The sequence below is a fragment of the Accipiter gentilis genome, chromosome 27 (genome assembly GCF_929443795.1).
Source record: "Accipiter gentilis chromosome 27, bAccGen1.1, whole genome shotgun sequence".
NCBI classification, from domain to species: Eukaryota; Metazoa; Chordata; class Aves; order Accipitriformes; family Accipitridae; genus Astur; species Astur gentilis.
In genome coordinates this window covers 12,504,342-12,521,925 of record NC_064906.1, presented here as the reverse complement: position 1 = coordinate 12,521,925, position 17,584 = coordinate 12,504,342, and the positions used below count along the sequence as shown (strand labels likewise).

The 17,584-nt window shown below is 41.0% G+C and overlaps 1 protein-coding gene across 1 annotated transcript in view; it reads right to left on the bottom strand.

Annotated features, from left to right (window-relative positions):
* The window catches only part of AHRR (aryl hydrocarbon receptor repressor), an 83,352-nt gene extending 66,119 nt beyond the window's left edge, over positions 1–17,233 (bottom strand). The window contains exons 1-2 of the mRNA XM_049830458.1: positions 17,199–17,233; positions 3,505–3,576 (exon numbers count right to left, since the gene is read on the bottom strand). Coding sequence (XP_049686415.1) covers positions 3,505–3,576; positions 17,199–17,224 — 98 coding nt within the window. The 5' untranslated portion in view covers positions 17,225–17,233. The remainder of the gene's footprint in view (positions 1–3,504; positions 3,577–17,198) is intronic.
* Between the last annotated feature and the right edge of the window lie 351 nt (positions 17,234–17,584).

Here is a 17,584-nt window from a genome sequence, read left to right as displayed (position 1 = left end):
GGTCTCTGTTTACCCTGGCATGGGTACGGTTCTGGCTGAAGTGGGCAGCTTGGAGCAGTTATAGATACACTCAGAGCTAGGGCAGCTGTAGCTTGCCTTTGCAGAGCTGTAAAACGTTACAAGAAATGTTTTGTGGAGGGAGAGAGTTTTACAAGATGCCAGGGTTTGAGATGAAGAAGTGGCTGAAGCTCTCAAATGGTAACTGTCCTGAAGCGTTGCCTTAGCATTTCTAGTACAAGTGTTAATTTCAGCACAGTGATTTTAGTTTGAGGTTAAAAACAAGATCTCTTTAGTTTTCAGATGCTTGAATTACCAGTAAAATGTTGGATTTCCACAGGAAACAAACACTTGGTAGAAAATGTTTCCTTTAGTCAAAACTCCGGTTCTCTGGCTGAAAAGAGTATCTGATGGAAAATTTTCACTCAGTCCGAGCTCCAGGTGTTTGAACTGAGTCCATAAAAGCCAAAATTCTTTAGTGTAGACCACATCTAATGGAGCTTGTTTGGAAGCTTTTTGGAGCAAAAGGAGAACAGCTAGGGGTTTTTATTTATTTGCATGTATAAAAATAGAACTTGAACCCCATGTATTGTCTGAAGAATGGCAACCTAATGAAGAGAGTCTCTCCTAGTTCTGTGTAGAGAAGACGACTGAAACATATTAGCTCTTCCCAGTAAAACAAGTTTTCCACACATTATTCCAGAGTCTTGTGGGTCTCTGCATTCTCCCATGGAACTTCTTCATACATCTTCATCACTGTTCTGTAAAACTACCTCAGAATAGAATTTCTGTGCCTGAAAAACTATCAAGATAATGAGCAATATCATTCTGTGATACCCTGGATTAAAAGCCAGCTGCAGGATCACCACCTGGCTTGACAGCCTGATCACAAAAAGCTGATGGAGAGGCAGGGAGCTGGCCTCCTGGGATGCACTGAGTATGGGTAGATATGGATGTCTCAGTTGTTCTGCAGAGGGGAAAGCTGCATCTCTGTCCTTTAAATCCTGACCTTCAGAAGGACTAATCCATGAGTCACTACAGAAGTCCAAGTATCCTGCTCAGACTGGCACCTGAGCTCACTTTCTCAAGAGAAAGTTAAATTCTAGAGGCTATTAATGTTAAAAAGAGAGGAATCATTACAAAGACTGGCCAAAGAATTCCCATCAACTTTTTTTCCTGTGAAAAAGCAGGTTTTTCAACTGAACAAATGCCCCTCCCAGAACAGGTGGCAGCATCTACCATGCTCCATTATCAGAATGATGGGGGGGAGGAGGAGTAGAGAAAGGCCATGGAGAAAATTGTGCTATGCTATCAAACAAGAGAAAAAAGCTGTAACAAAAATGGTACGACATGGATCCAAACCATGTTTAAATATACTGTTCAATTAATAGGCTTTGTCTACCCTTCTAAATTCAAGATAAATTACTTGAGGCAGCATAACCATAGGGATACCTCAGAGTCCTGAAATGTCAGTAAGATCTGTAGGACTGAAGGACATACATCGACCATGAAAGGAGCTCTGTCAGCTAGTCGGTCTTGGGCATTCAGACCCTCTTTAGATGAGAGTTAGGAAGTCCCTGAGTGAAGGAATGAGCACAGGAAAGGCTTACCAGAGACCAAGCCCACAAACAGATAAGGTTTGAGGAAGGGACCAGTGTTGCTAGGAACTGAGAGATCATCCTCAGCAAGTGATAAGTAGCTAACCACAGAAAATAGAGGGCTGTCTCCAGCGCGGGAACTCAGTATTCTAATAATCCAAACGATTCCCTTTGTTTTAACCAAAACCAAGTTTCTTAATCAAAATTGTCTATGTCCTGGCTGGATAAGCTCATGCTCAGGTACCCGTATGCAATCTCACAGCAAAGCTATTTTCAAGGTAGCATTGCGTGCAATGGCTCCCAGAGTGAAAACTTGGTTCCATCAAAGTAAGTGAGAATTTGCTTCTGATTTGTTGAAGCCAGAACTTCAAAAAAGCCTAATGAGGACATTTCTGTCCTTTGTTAGCAGGTAGTTTTCTTAACCATTGCATTTTTCTAGAAGTCATCTTTGAGAGAAGTTCTAGCTAGCATATGCGCTCCAAACACGAAGCTTAATGTTTCCCAAAGCTACTGCAACTCTCCCTCCTTTCTCACAAAAGTTATGATCCACAAACAGCTCTGCAGAGAGGTAATTCCATGTACTGGAGCGGTTCCATACCTCATGCAGTTATAAAGTTAAATATCCAGGTCCATACTTGAACAGTAGTGCAGAAATGATACATACTTTTTGGATTTAACACTCAGGTTTTGCAGGAAGAATCCTTTTCTTATGTCATTATCTTGTCTATTGAAATTGTCACCTATGATATATTTTACACTAAAAGAAATATTTTTTAAGTGGGAAGAAGTGGTTCGTGTGCAAATACTCTCCAAAATCCAAACAAAATCAACAGATTTCACTCAAACATTCAGAGAAACTCCCATTTGACTTTAGACCAATATATACAATTTTAAGCCAAGTGGGTTATTTTTAGAAGTTCTGAACTGAAAATAGGGAAATCTATTTTAGTTACCCTCTCATCCTTAAATTGTCTGTGAAGGCCACCGGTGCTAGTTCATAATTTTAACACAGTAAAAATGTGTTTCATAACCATATAATCAAGTGTAACACAGAAGATGTGGGATGATTATATTAAAAAGATTCATTTCACAGACTGGTTATGGCATCTGGAAATCATTTTACATTTGAGTGATAGCAACCTTTTTTTCTTCCCATTTCAAGCATCTTGTAGTAACAACTTCCCATTGCTTATTTTCTTTTTCTGCTTTGCCTTCACACATACAATTCCTCTCTCCCATTTTTCTCCTAATGAAAGCGATCCCATAGTAAATAATGGTTTGAAAATGATGTGTTCTTTATGCAAAAAGTGAGTCACCAGTCTGCTTTTTCAGTTGGCTGAACTGACCCACTTTCCAGGCTCGCACATGTTGGATTTAGCGATGCCCCAAGCAAGCCTAAGCCAAGGAAGGGGGAAGGGGGGAGCGCAATGCCAGTGCACTGGTGCCACTCAGCAGCTTCTCAGAAGGCTCCTTGAACAGGCGGCAGGGAACGCAGAAGCACGGAGGTGGCAGCCACCCCGCCGGCCCATTGCCTGGCTGACATTTAGTCCACCTACGAATCCGCCTGCCTACGAAAAAGCACTGATCCTCTCCGCTCCTCAGGGCAGTGTACTCTGCAGTACGCTGCGGTACACACCACAACCACCACTGGCCTCCTCCTGGGACACCTCATGATGGGTAAGGATGGTTTGACCCATGCTCAGCATCCTTCCTGGAGCCAGCCTCAACCATGAAGAGCCAGCCTCAACCATGAAGAGCCAGCCTCCTGACCAGGGGTTTCTTGCCACAGAGAAAGAGATTAGGTCTCTCCTGTGTCAGCGGACCATGGGAGGAAGGGAGTCCTTCTTCTACCTCATTTCTAGCACATATGTTCGGAGGGTGATGCCTCCTGATGAATATGATACTTAACTGTTTCTGAATGGGTTTCCTCCTTTTCCTCCCAGCATATAGGCATTCCCCCGGAGGAATCATTGTTTTGATGCTGAAAAACAAAAGGAATAGGTTTCTTAGTTTAGAGGTTTCTGTGTTTCGTACTGCTGTACAAAATGACAGCACCGAGAAAGTTCAACCGAGGAAAATGTTTGTTCCTTGAGTGTGGCATTCAACAACACTAAAAAGCACAGTGGCATTAGTTAAGATAGAAGCTTAAGGCTTATTCCAATTTCCTACCTTAATATTATTAGAATATTGATGTTTATATTCAATTTTCATTTTTCCAAATTAAGCATACTATACATGGTATAAAAATGGGTATAAAATACATCCTGTTTACTCAACGTCCAAATTTTTTTTTTTTTTTTCCTTCTAGGCTCATTTTTAAATTCAGCTAAACAAATAATAATGAATAATACTACCCCTCATCTGCTGCATCTTTCTGCAGCTTTTTAAATACACAGGAATATTGTCTTCCGTTACTGATACTGTGGTAAGTAGGATGCAATTGTTCAAATGAGCATTTTTCCATGTCCTCACATTCTCATTTTTAAAGACTGAAAGTATATCTGTCGGCAGCTCAAGAAGTGACACGCGGTATTGTGGTTAGCACTAGGACCCAATGCAGCGCTGATGGAGGCTACAATTTTCAGACAAAACTTAGCCTTATTATTGCTCTGTTTGAGCACGTTAGCCTTAGAGACATCGCAAGCTCTGAAACAAGTTTTTGCACTCAGGCTGTTTAAATCTTCTGGAGAGTAGCTGAATATCAAAGTCTCTTGATTTTCTGTCTGAAAGAGTATTTCAGCCTTGCTGTGTGCTGTTCAACAGTGGGTGCATGCCACTTGAGAGGTTACTGTACCTCAAGAGCATTTGCTGCTTTGTGTGAGATGTAAAACTAAGGGTAACTTCTATGTCACTGAATCAAATCCCACGCTACTGAAGACATGTATGTTGTGTAATGCAAATAATAAACTTACTGAACTTGATTCAAAAACTGTTTAGAGGAACTTTGCTTTTCATTGAAAGGCAGCTTTCTGATAACTAGAAACCTTTTGCTTTGCAGCTTAAATTTGTTCATGGTCATTTGTTCTTCTGCCAACATTGTCTATTAGTTTAAATAGCTCTTCCTCCTCCATTGTGTTTACTCATTGGCGTATTTTTAAATATCAGTCACACCTTCAGTCAGCCTTCATTTTTCTATTCTAGGACAACCCAAACTCTTTTATTCCCCTCTCATGTAACAAACTCTTTATTCTTCCTATCATCTTAGGAGCCTTTTTTTTCTCATTTCAGTCAATCTGTCTAAAACACAGACAAACATAATCATGCACAGTATATAAAGTAAAATCTAAAAGTATTTCATACATGCATATATATATACGTATTTATTGACAAACTACTAATTCTTTATGGGAATTATCTCACTTGATATTTGTGTGATTACATTTTCCTTTTTCATAGCCATTATCAAATTCATGGCTCACAATCACCCTGCGGTCAACTAATATGCACTGTTCTCCGTCTTCATGTATAACTTATAATAAATAAATGCAGTTTATGGAGAAAATCTAAGTTTTAGTGCCAAAGCACCCAACCATCAATTAATCTCCAGTTCATTTTTGTTATATGAGAATTGTATCCTCTTCTGTATTGATGGCATAAGCAACTAAGTTTATTGGTACACTCCTGATTTTGCATGACATTTCTTAGTAAAAATGTGATTGTCTCCAAACTGTTAGTTGAGGAACTCTGCTTGTAGTTTCCCTCCGGATCAGTCATTTTCCTTTCAGCACATGCTGTTGACCCAGTTCCTTCCACCAAAGTTTCAATTCTTTACTAGTCCTCAGCAGCACAGCATCCTCCTTCGCTAAATTCATATAGATTAGGTCTACCATATTTCCCTGATCCGGAAAATCAGTTATTGTAGCAACAGAAAGCTCTCAGGTTATGTTGTCAGAATCCTCTAAATCTACATTCCATTTTTATTCCATTACACAACTAACCACAGCCATTAATTGTTCTTTCCTTGAGAAATCATTCTAAAATGTTGCATAGTATAGAGATCAGAGAAATAGGTCAGTAGTTGCCTTCTCTCAGTTGTAGCTCATGGTGGAAACCCCAGTCACTCTCCAACTGGTTCAGTGTCCGGTAGAGAGTTGTTCCGGAAGCACACAGAACAGTTTTTTTCACTAGTACCGGGACAATTTCATGTGAAATTAGATGGATGAACTGCTTGGCCAAAGTCTATGCAGGATAAGATATGGTGCAATAAATACTGCTTCAGGTTAAGAAAGTTTGTTTATCCCACAGCCTGTGCTGAGGTAAAGCCTTCTTGCCACCTTCAAAGACCTTGTTAGGTTAGGCTAGCCTACAAGCTCATTTTTTGCAACAGTCTGCCAGTTTTTAAGATTTCATCTACCCTGGTGGGTTTTTCTACTCCAGTGGGAAACTAAAATGCTGTGAAGATGCCAAAAGAATTGCTGCAGTTTCTTGTGAGAGCTTACATTGAAAGATATTTTCTTTATATTGTAATACTTTTCTGTTCTGAGTCCTTCCTGTCCATAATATGAATCTATGACTCACAGTTCATTTCAAAACAGTGTCACATGCTGGACTTCCCTTCTCTTGCCTTCATGAGCAAAATTACAAAGAGGAGAAAGACTTGGACAGCATAATTCAACTGAAAACTGAAAGTTAAGAGTTCATTCGATTTCCCAAAAGGACCACTTTGTTTTAAAACCCATTCTGGTTCAGTTGATGAATATGCGACAGCAAATAGAAATTAATTAAAAGACCTCAGTATTCAAACAACTGAAAACCAGGAAATAAATAGCAAACAATATGAGCTAGAATTTATGAAGTGTAAAATGCTGGTTAAGAAATATAAAGGCCCAAAGAAAAATTCGCAAGTTGCAGCGCTAAAGAGAAAAGACAGTGTGCTTTTTAGAAGAATATTATGAACAACAGAAGTCTAAAAAGTGTGTAGAGTGCTTCTTAGAAGGAGATGGCTCTATGTTAGAACTGCATAAAAGGTAAGAATGTTCAACAGATTTATTTCTAGTCTCTGAAAAGAAGGAGAATCATGCACTTGCGTGAAATAAGAATAAACCATGCACTCTTCAGGCTTTCTACAGGAACTTTCTACAGAATTAGGACAAGGGGTTACCACAGCAACATCGTGTGAAGCACTGCCTCAGCAGCTGAACACCAACGTCCTAGATACACATACAGCCAAGAGGTGCTTCTGCTACTACTACTAATGCCAATAGCGGCATGCAGGTAAAATGAGTTTGAGGATGAATGTACAGGAATAAAGACTGAGTCAGAAGGCTCCTGGCTAAAGGTCCTAAAAATACGGCTGAAAACAGCACTTGGAAGTTGTTGAGCTGCACAGAACCATAGACCAAGAAAACATTTCTTTTAAAAACTGGAGAAGAGCACATAGTCGTGGTCCCGCCTGGACCGTGCCCTCACCTGATCATCTGTGAGATCTGCTCTCCACTGCTGGGACAGAACAGCCCGTCTCCACTGCTGCGGGAGGGCAGGGGACTCCTTCCCCCACCACCCACCAGCCTCATGTCTGAAAGAGAAACGGGAAGAAGTTCTGGGGACGGCACTGAGCTGCTCAGAACAACTGTGCTCTTTCCTTTCTCTTTCTCTCTGTAACCCTTGAGAGTCCTCACATGCTCTCACCCCTGTTTGAGGGAGGACAAAGACGAACCCAAAGCAGCAACCTTCCGCCCCACCAGCAGCAGGAGAGGGGGTTTACAAGCTTGAGGAGCTTCAGGAGGAGGAGAGCTAGGACCGAAAGGAACAGAATTGTTGGGAAAGGGCAGATGTGAGCCATGATCATTCACTTTCTTACGTCAGATGCATTTAATCACTGCTGACATTAAGTCGTAGTGAAACTCTGAATGCTAGGGAAATCCAAAGGACTGAAAGACAGCTGCTATATGACAATCTTCAGAGAAGGGAAACATAATGATCCAGCTAACCACCGGATGGCGAGACTGACATCCATCCCAAGCAAAATACCAGGAAAGCTGATAAGGAAGACGAATGACACCGCTCCGCAGAATTTTATGGAATATTATGCTCTTTGGAGTGAAACTTACACACTGAGAAGTTATCACCTGTAGCTGATAAAGGAATTCACTTGCATTAGTAAATCATTTAACTTAGCAGCACAACATTCTGATTTTTAAAAGCCACGATTAAGTACTATAGTGCACAGTTTCCATAAGTAAAGAATTTGTCAAGTGACAGATCCAAAAAAAAGAGTAATCATAGAGAAATCACTGCTAAATAGAAAGGTTTTTATAAGGATCTTACAGGCATCAAGGTTCAATACAAAGCCATTGCTGATAACATCTGTAAAGTTATAAAGATTTAGAAGGGTGATAAAGAATGCTGAAGATATAGTGAAACAGAGCAATCTGAAGTACCCAGTAGGCTGTTTCTGTTTATCCACAATGCACTTTAATACAGCCAAATGCAAACACTTGCGTCTCAGAATAGGGAATGCAAGTCATCGCTACTGAATAGGGACTGCATCCTGAAATGCCAGTGATTCTTGAAAGAAATTAGGGATCAAAGTGAAAAATACGCTCCATACCCTGAGCTCCAAGGGAGGAGCTGCTGCAAAGGTAGCTAATGCAGTTGCTGACCTAAGTGAAGTGATTTTACCTCTGTTTACAGATATGATGAGACTGATGCTGGAACAGCATGTACAGTTCCCGTGTAAGTGTTTTTCAAATAATGTTAGAAATTGGAAAGGGTGAGGAAAGAAGCTAAAAAAATACTTGCAGGCTGAAGAAACTGCCTTGCACGGAAAACAGAATTAGGTGACTTGAGTAAAGTACTTTCATGGGGAAGATATGGGTGCTAAATTATTTTAACCTGAAACGTAGCAAGCACTTAGAAAGTGAAGCTGAAGCCAGATACATCCAAATAAGAAATAAGGCATTAATCTGTAACAACGTGAGCATTTAAACACTGGGGCAAGCTATGAAGGATTTAATGAATCCTCTTGTCTTGAAATCACTGTTAGATGCCTTTCTGTAATCTACACTTTACCCTAACAGAAGTTATGCTTAAATTAAATACAAGCAGTTGGGCTGAATGCAGGCATACTTGGGGAAAAAAAAAATTGGTAGCTTTGGTAGCTATAGGAGGTCAAGTTACATTATCCAATGATCTCTCCTTTCATTAAATTTTATGAATCATTTCCTGCCCGAATGTGATCACATACCACGCATTCAATGTCTGAACTACATAAAAGGGCTGTGCAGACCACAGCTTCGAAGCTGTGCAGGTTTCAAAGAGGCAGCCTGGGAATAAGGAAGTTGTGTTCTCACCCCTGCTGCACTGCAGAACCGCGGCGCAGCTTCACCGGCAAAGCAAGGAGGGGATGGTGCTGGGGTATAGCTTGGGGTTTCGCAGGATTATGTGTTGCTTCCACCTTGGGAGGCAGTGGCTCTGGAAAAAGACTTCCACTCGCAACGGCTAACCAACAGAATAGGAATCCACCTGCCTGCTGTCACTAAATTAATTGTGATTAGCATGTTTCTGCCAAATGCTTTGCTTCTGATGAATGGTCATGTTTTAGGAGAAAATATGATAATGGCTTTGGACATACTATCTTTGCAAATAGCATGCAATACTGTGTCCAGAAAGAGCCACACTTAAAGAGAAACCAGAGCAGAGTCGCAAAAAATTATTAAAGGCTGAGAAAACGAGCCCCACAGTCAAGAGTCCAGGAGCACAAACTGTTTGGGTTATCATGAAGAACAGCAACAGAGGACTTCCTCACAATAAGTAACTACATTATGTAAGAAACAAACATTTCGTGACAGAGATCAAGCTAATTCTAACAAGATCCAATTTGCAGAATCTGAGGCTAATTAAATTCAAACTACAAATAAATGAGGATAACCTATTAAAATAATTTACCCAGGACTGTAAAGGACTCTCCATCACTGAGCATTTTTTTAAATGGAGATTCTTTTTCTTAAGAAAACTGTTAGACCTGCGTGGTGAAGAATTTTTTTAAGGATGTCCGATGGTCCATGTTATACATGAGATCAAAACAAGACCATGGTGGCTCTTTCTGGCCCTAAAATTCACTTTTCTGCCTCAATCTTCTCTCCAGTGAAAAAGGAAGAAGGTTAATTCACAAACCTGAGGAGCTGTTAGAAATATTAACGGACTAACGAAAAGGTATATAACGCTTGACTTACAGAGGATGTTCTGCAAGTACTGGGGATCACACACTGGGCTTACAACACAGCTAAGGTTGTCTGACATGGCATATATAAAATCTCTCTTTAAGTGCCTTTAAAGAAAATACGTACAAATTCAGCTACATTTGGAGCTTCTGAAAAAAAAAATCCAGCTTGCGTGTGCTCGGGAGACTTGTAGTCTGACAGTTATCTATAGTTACTGCCCGAGCTGAGCACACGTCATCCCCTTCATTCCTCCTACAGGCATCTGCACTATACATATGCATCCCCATGCGCTTTACATGCCTCCCCTCGGAGCAGCGAAGGCAGAGCCAGGCTTTCCCTCTCGCTGTTCCTCCCCATCCTGGTGTGCTCTCCCTGCTCCAGCCGCTGCCACCCAGAAACGAAGGTCTCCAAATATAAGGCACGGGAATAAGGAGTCGGCTATGGGAAGGACTGGGAGGCAGACTGAGACGAGGCGGGAGGGGGACAGAAGGAGAATCCTTGTAGTCCTGAGCCTCAGCATCCCTCTGTCACCAGGCAGGGCCCCTAAGACCTGCAGGCAGATGCTGTGCTTCATCACACTCCAGAAAGGGACCACTGGGGAGCACTGCTTTCGAATTATCATTAGGACTTCCAAGGCTCCTTTGCCATCGCTGCCTGCATTACGGGAAGAAGTCTGAGCGGGCAGAGCTAGACCCCTGCCCCGCTCAGAGAGCCCAGGGGAGGAATCGGGGCTGTGCAGGGGCTGTAGGAATGAGGGCTGCGTGATGCGAGGCGCGCGACTACAGCCAGTGACGTCAGAGGCATCAACCCTCGTTTTCTGGGAGCCTTGGTCCGATTTCTAAAAGGGATGAGTGTTCAGTGCCACTGCTGAAGGCACCCAGAACTGCGCTCTGAAAGAACGGACACCAAAGGCTGCGTCTTCTGAAAAATCACCTCCTGAGTGCCTGGCATTGAGAAAATGAGAATACATCTTTCAGATTTATCTCTACTAATAAGACCATATGTCTCAGCAGTATAATAAAGATTAATTCAGCGGTGGTTTTGATGTACTTAGATATTAGAGTCACAATTATCACAGAACAGTCTGTGACAAAATTAATAGCAATGTGTTTGCACGGGATTTGAACGGTGCGTAGTATGGAGCTGGGACCACAAGGTGAATGAGGATAATAAAAAAGAAATATGCAATTTCTATTTTTAGTATGAGATTAAGTTTAGTGCCTGTCCACCTAGGTGAGGAATTCACATTTCTTTAATGTGAATTTCTTCACAACTTTAACTCCCGGGTTTCCTAATTTACAAGTGCTTGACTTTGGAGCATGGCAGCCCTTTGCTACAGGGAGGCTACGGAGCTACACTCTTCAGGAATCTCTAGCAGAACAATAATTTCAATCTCTATTCTTCCCTCACAGACAAGTTCATTTGGGGACTAAATTATCTCATCAGCCCTCCTTTCTTTATTTGTTTATATAAGAAAGCCTGAAATTAAGTTCAAGGAGACTTTTTTTGAGCTTTGAGGATATAAACAACTAACTTTTTAAAAAAGCTTAGATGCAGGGTTGGGTTTTTTTAAGTGATGTTTTAAAAATTAAGCTGTTTTTAGAACTAACATGTGCACTGTGTCACTTCAGGAAGGATACAGACCATAGCACACATAAAAACACACCAAAAAATCAGATTGGGCATATGTCTGGTACAATCCTTTATAGTTAGCGGAGTGGTATCTCTTTCTACCAGGTCTGACTTTGGTCCTCTGTTGCCTTTGCCCCCGACCATCTGAGAATACAGGGTTGCCACAGCAGCTGGACTACTCTTTCCATAGTAAGGTGTGAGCAGTGATGAAAAGTTTCGCTACAGCTGGGGCGTTTAAGATTTTGTCTGAACCATATGGATTATTTGATGATTAACAAGACATCCAATCTCATATTGCAATCTTGCCCTCAGTAGGGATATTAGTGTATCATGTTTCACCTTTAAACTCTCAGGAACATAATATCTTTGAGATCTCTGTCCCTGTGTTATGTTTGCTGGAACCTGACTAACAGGTCAAAAGAAGTAACTTCTGGAGACTGAAAAGCAGATGCCGTGAAAGCATAAGTATCATTTCCATAGAACATTTGACTAAAAACTGTAAGATAGGTCAATGAAATATTTCTGCCATGATTGTGTAGTGGAGCAGGGCCTTAGTGCAGCTGTCCTCAACCAACAGCTAGTTCAGGTTCTGGGAGCAGCTTTATGCTGGCAACACAGACCTCAGTACAAGCTAACAACTCAAGCATATTTATCAAGCGTATATATAACTTTTCAGATAGGTTCTGCCCAGATTTAGCTCTGTGCTGTCATGATAAGGCTGCTAGAGCTAGTTAGCGCATCAAGTTTGTCTAGTTCATTAGCTTGTCTACACTACTCCGTAATTGTAAGTGAGAGATAAATGCCCTTAGATAACAGCATCACTTTGAATGGGTTGTGTCACTTTTTCACAAGACACAATGTGGCCCTGCGTTGGCTGCTTTTTGGGTTGTTTTATCCTCATGCCCTGCTCCCCTGTTCCACCATAAGGTGGTACATGTTCCACCACCGTGATGGGGTGAACTAGACATGTCGCTCTGAGTCGCAGAACTAGCCACAGGTTGCAAATGCAACTATGAACGACGAAGCTATGCTGGTCCTCCAAACCCTCTTGTTCACCAGCGTTCCTGATGTTACTCTCCCAGTCACCCATGTTTTTATACTTTGCTTGTCATTTCATCAGACTTTGACTGTCTGGAGTTTGGGGTTCTCTTTGAAATACCAGAATGATCTCTGGTAAGACTATTTATCATCCCGCATCCACCAGTCCAAACTAGAGGTGTGGTGCACTTTTGGAGCAAACGCTAACAGCATGATGAGAAACCCTGAGTTATACAAAGGGAGGCTACAGATAGATTAGACGATTGAACGGATGAGACAGAAAAAGAGAAACATTAGGAACCATTTTTAGGAGTTTTCTACTGTAAAGCCAAAATGGAACTAATTTAAACGGAATTTTTATCAGGAAAGGATTGCTTATCAAAATCAGGGGGACTCTCCACAGTAGCCCGTAAGCTGGTGATCCCCTCCTGCAAGTGGAACAAGATCCAATTCCAAGTCTTTCAAAAAAGTCTGCCATACATCATAACCATACTCTCATTTCCCTGATTCCTCTCTTCTGTTTCCACAAAAGGCTTCTTAAAAGGTTTTAGTTGCACTCTAGTGCAGAATAGGAGTAAAACTGTGACAGCTCATTTGTTTTGTGTATCTATTTTTTCATATATATAAATATATTTCATGTATATATATTATATATTTGTATATTTCTGTATCACTAGAGACAGTGTGGAAAAAGAAAAAAGTGGCTGTCTGTGGCTTAGAGACACAGCCTGTCCTCAGAGGAGCCTCTGTGACACCAGGAGAACACAGCAGACTGTTTTCCCCAAGAAAAGAAGCAAAAGAGGGCTGGATCCAAGGCCAACAAAATGGGGACTAACATCTTTATTATTATAAAAGTTATTTTGAAATGTGTGTGTAGGAGTAGGAGAGCAGGGACAAAAATGACTTATAAACCTAGATGTAACATCAGTTTGTTGGGAAGATGCAATCCCATTCTTCTCCTGGCTTTGCTCTTCTGTGTTCCTCCTCCTCAGGCATTCAGTGGAAGAAAAGGAGAAGCAGAGGGTGAAATGACAAGAGCCCCATAACAGAGGTTCAGCAGAGCTTAAATACATGAAGACCCACAGAAAAAAAGCCGAAAACTTTTAGGGGAAAAAAAGAAGGTGTTTTTCTCAAAGTTTGAGATGGAAAAAAGGAATGCAGAGAGAAATTGAAATTAAACACAAAATATTTTCTCCTAGAACCGAGCAAGTTATGTTAGCTTGATGCTTAAATTGACCTTGTTATTATTGTTATCGCTGCAATTCAGTCTTTTAAAATGTTTTTGCTACCTGTGTAAGAAACAGTGCAGCACTTGAAAGAAGCAGGTCACAGTTTAGAAACACACACTGAGAGCCAGGCTGGCATGCGAGTTGTCAAGATTTTGCTCAGTTCGTGCAAGTCTTCAGTTTATTAAAGTACATGAAAATCAGAATGAAAACTCAAAAGTTCCTGTTCTTTCTGATACAGAATCTGAAGACAAAAGTAAAAGTAAAATCTGATGTAGCTATTATTTTTGAGATTATAAAAGTGGCTAAACAAGTTATACTGGTTGAAAGGCTGGCTAGTTTTGTCTGCTATGCTGACAAGGCACTACTTCAGCACCTTGGTTTGGATCCGTACTCAGATTTACCGCAGGTCCTTAACTATGGATGTATAAGTATAGGATTTCTTCTCCAGGAACACGAATTTCTCCTTTGTAAGCAGTATAACATATCTATTCCCATTCTGTTTCTGAGATCTATGGACATAGCTACCTTTTTTTGTTTGTTATTTGACAATTTTTGGCACTTTTTATTGTAAATACTTTTACTGGTTTAGAAACACTTGTCCAGAGGAAAGAATATGTTTAAATACATTTGCAAGTTGTCTGAGGTACTATTTATAGTAATAATACTAATACTATTATATCTGTTACTACCCTAAAGTAATCAATATATACAAATTTATTCTCATTAATAACCCCAGCAGTAGTATTTTCCATGTGCTCATTAAACTCTTCATCATATACTTTTAGATCTTTTAAAAAGAACTAAATTTAATTTCCATAAACAAGTAATGACTGCAAGCATTTCACTGTATGTAATTAGGGCAAGAGGTGGGGGAAAATTTAACCTCTTGCCTTCAAAACTTCCAGAATCTTTTTCAGTCTCTAAAATAAAAAACCCAAGTGTTTTACGGATACATCCTACCACAATATAATTTGTCATAAAGCATTTGCTACCATCCAAAACCACCTGACACTAATAAAGCGGCTAGACTAACATTTACTCATTCTCATCCACTCCTGAAAAGCAATAAAGAGGAATTTTTCAAGGTGCAAAAATCTTAGGGCACCTCCCCAATTGCAGGATAGGGGAGAGCTCTTTTATTTGCTTTTCTAGGATGCCTTCCCTCCCCAGTCCCTGAACACCCATCTATCCCAAGACAGAAAGATTTTGTTAATCATTACATCTTTGCAAATGGGGCTGAAAGGACCCTCAAGAGATCACACAGAACTTCCTTCCCTGCTTCATACAGAAGCAGCTGTACCAAAACCATTCAGAGGTTTCAGATCGGAGAAATGGCTTGTAAGCATGAAAGCCTTGTCTGTTTTTTCTAGCTAAATCAATTGATATAATAAAAAAGCGCCACATCTTTCTCATCTTTTACATGCTTAGGCCATCATAGCTGTAACAACACAGCTGTTAAACCACTCCCAAAAGCTGCTTATACTGAAGAAGTATAGTTTCTATGAGTACCCCAGAGATTTTATTCCAGCATTTAACTATTACTAAAATCACAATTTTTTTCCGAACCATCTCAACCTAAATTTTCCTTATTGCAAAGTAAAATCTTCTTGCCCTAGCTGACATGAATTTAAACAACAGTTTAAGTTCAACTGACTTTGCAGCCGACCCTGTATTTCTAAAGATTTTAAACTTTTTTTCCCTTCACTCTTCCCATCTCTAAACTAAATTATTTTAATCTTTTCTTGTAGGTGATGTTTTCTAGCTATCTGATCATTCCTGTTGCTCTCCTCTGGACACTTAATTCAGTCTGCATTTTTTCTCAAGTACCCTGCTCCCAAATGAGTGCAATGTGCCAGCTAAGGACCCACCCGGGCTGAGTATGACGAAAAGATTATTCATATATCTTAGCAAAAACATTCCTATTTTTACACACCATTTTCACAACAGTGCAACACTACTGACTCATGTTTAGTTTGTAATCTACCAAATTCCCACATCCTTTTCTCTTTAGCTCATGTTGCCTAGCCAGCCATTCCCCATGCTGTATTTAAGTATATGATTTATTGCTGACTGAAGATAAACCTTTGCACAAAACCTTACAGACTCGCATCCTGCTTGGTTTTCTGGAGGTTGTGACTGTCAAAAATCACTCTGAATTTGACTCTCGTCTTCCAGGGTGCCTGAAACCTGTTTCAGCTTGGTGACATCTGCAGGCTGAATGCCCACATGCTCTGACCTGTCATTCGAGCCATTCATGGGACAGGGAACAGCCTTGACAGACCCCTGTGGGGTCCCAACCTGAATGATAATCTTCTCAATATACCCCTCCAAAATCTCTGGTACCTGTATTCTTCGCCCACGCAACCACCTCAGCAAATTTTGCTTCTCTAGAAATGGCCCGAAACAAGAATAAAACACTGCGTTTGTGGAAGGATTCCTCATCTGAGGACGAGAGAAAGACTCGAACTGACAAGTGCACTAGGAGTTCTCAGACATCAGAAAAACATATGTTGGAGAAGCAAATCCCTGTGAAAGACAATGAGGCCAAGAAGAGCCCGCTTTCCAGACAATGCTGCCGTGACTGCGAGGTCAGAGCATAATATTTGGAGTTTCAGCAAAGGAAAATGTTCGAGAGGCTACTCAGCATCACAACTCCCAGGGATCAGTATACTACCAAATGTAGCAAACAGCTCCCAGAAAAGCGAGACGATGACCCCAAACCCGCCACGTATTCAACTTCACTCTGCCTCAGCTCCATCCGCTCAGGGAGAAATCCACTAATGGTGGATTTTTGCAGTCCTAATGAGCGACAAAACTTGATTTTATGTTAGCACATGCATTCAGCAAGCTAAACCTACTGAAACCACCACCATTTAGCATCAATACAAACAAAACTTGAGTAAAGAATAAATACTTGATATCTTTAATGCATGCACGGATATTGCTGTTGAATACAGAGCAATAGCTCTGGTGCACCAGGCACCACTGCAGTCAGAGGACAGGTCAAATACATGATTGCAAACAACATGTTTTGCTGCCCCAGCTTAACAGACTGCATCATGCAAATTATTTATTCATCGTCTGCAGATGCAGCCTTGATTCAAAACCGTAGACAGTATGGTCCGGCCCAAAGCAGTCTCATCATGCGACAAGTACCTGGGTACAGACTAAATGCTTTGCTCACAGATGCTCATATTAAAAGTGTTCCACTGACAGGCTGCTAAGCACTGCCGTCTTGCACAATTTTATACCACCATCCTGCACTTGCCCTGCTGCTGCATACCAGAAAGCACCTATCAGAGGGAAAGGATAAGATCCAGAAAAAGGTTTCAAAATCGAAGGTAGAAGAGATACACTGGGTTTCTTGTGATTGTAGCTGCACGCCTGTGTACCTGAGGATTGCACTCCAGTGAACAGGTCCTACTTTGTCTACACTGAAATGGTTGTATCACGCACTGGCACTAGGGACCGCGGGGGTTCATAAGTATTTGGGATGCCAACTAAATGTTGGCATTACAATGGCTTCATTTTGTCCACCTCACCTGTGCAATCCTGTAAGTCCATCCATTCAAGTTCTGCAGTTACCCACGTCATAGTTGTTAAGCTGACAACAGCACACAACGCAGCCACAACTGCTATAGAAACCTCAAAGATCACGACTCTGAAGGTAAATTGAACTAAATCCAGAATGAGCGTCAACAGCTCTGTGGGAGCTCTGGAACGACAGAGACATACTCCTAAAGCATTTCCGTCTCAGAATGTTCAGCTGGTCCCTAACTCTGAGTCAAATTCCTTGCAAAGCACCTTGAAATTTTCATTCTTCATGCAGACCCAGGAGCCTGCATCAGGGTAATTTTCATCTTAAAAAAAAGCATCCCCTTGGTACACTTAAGGCTGCATATTTGCTCTTGGGTCCACCTTCTGTGCT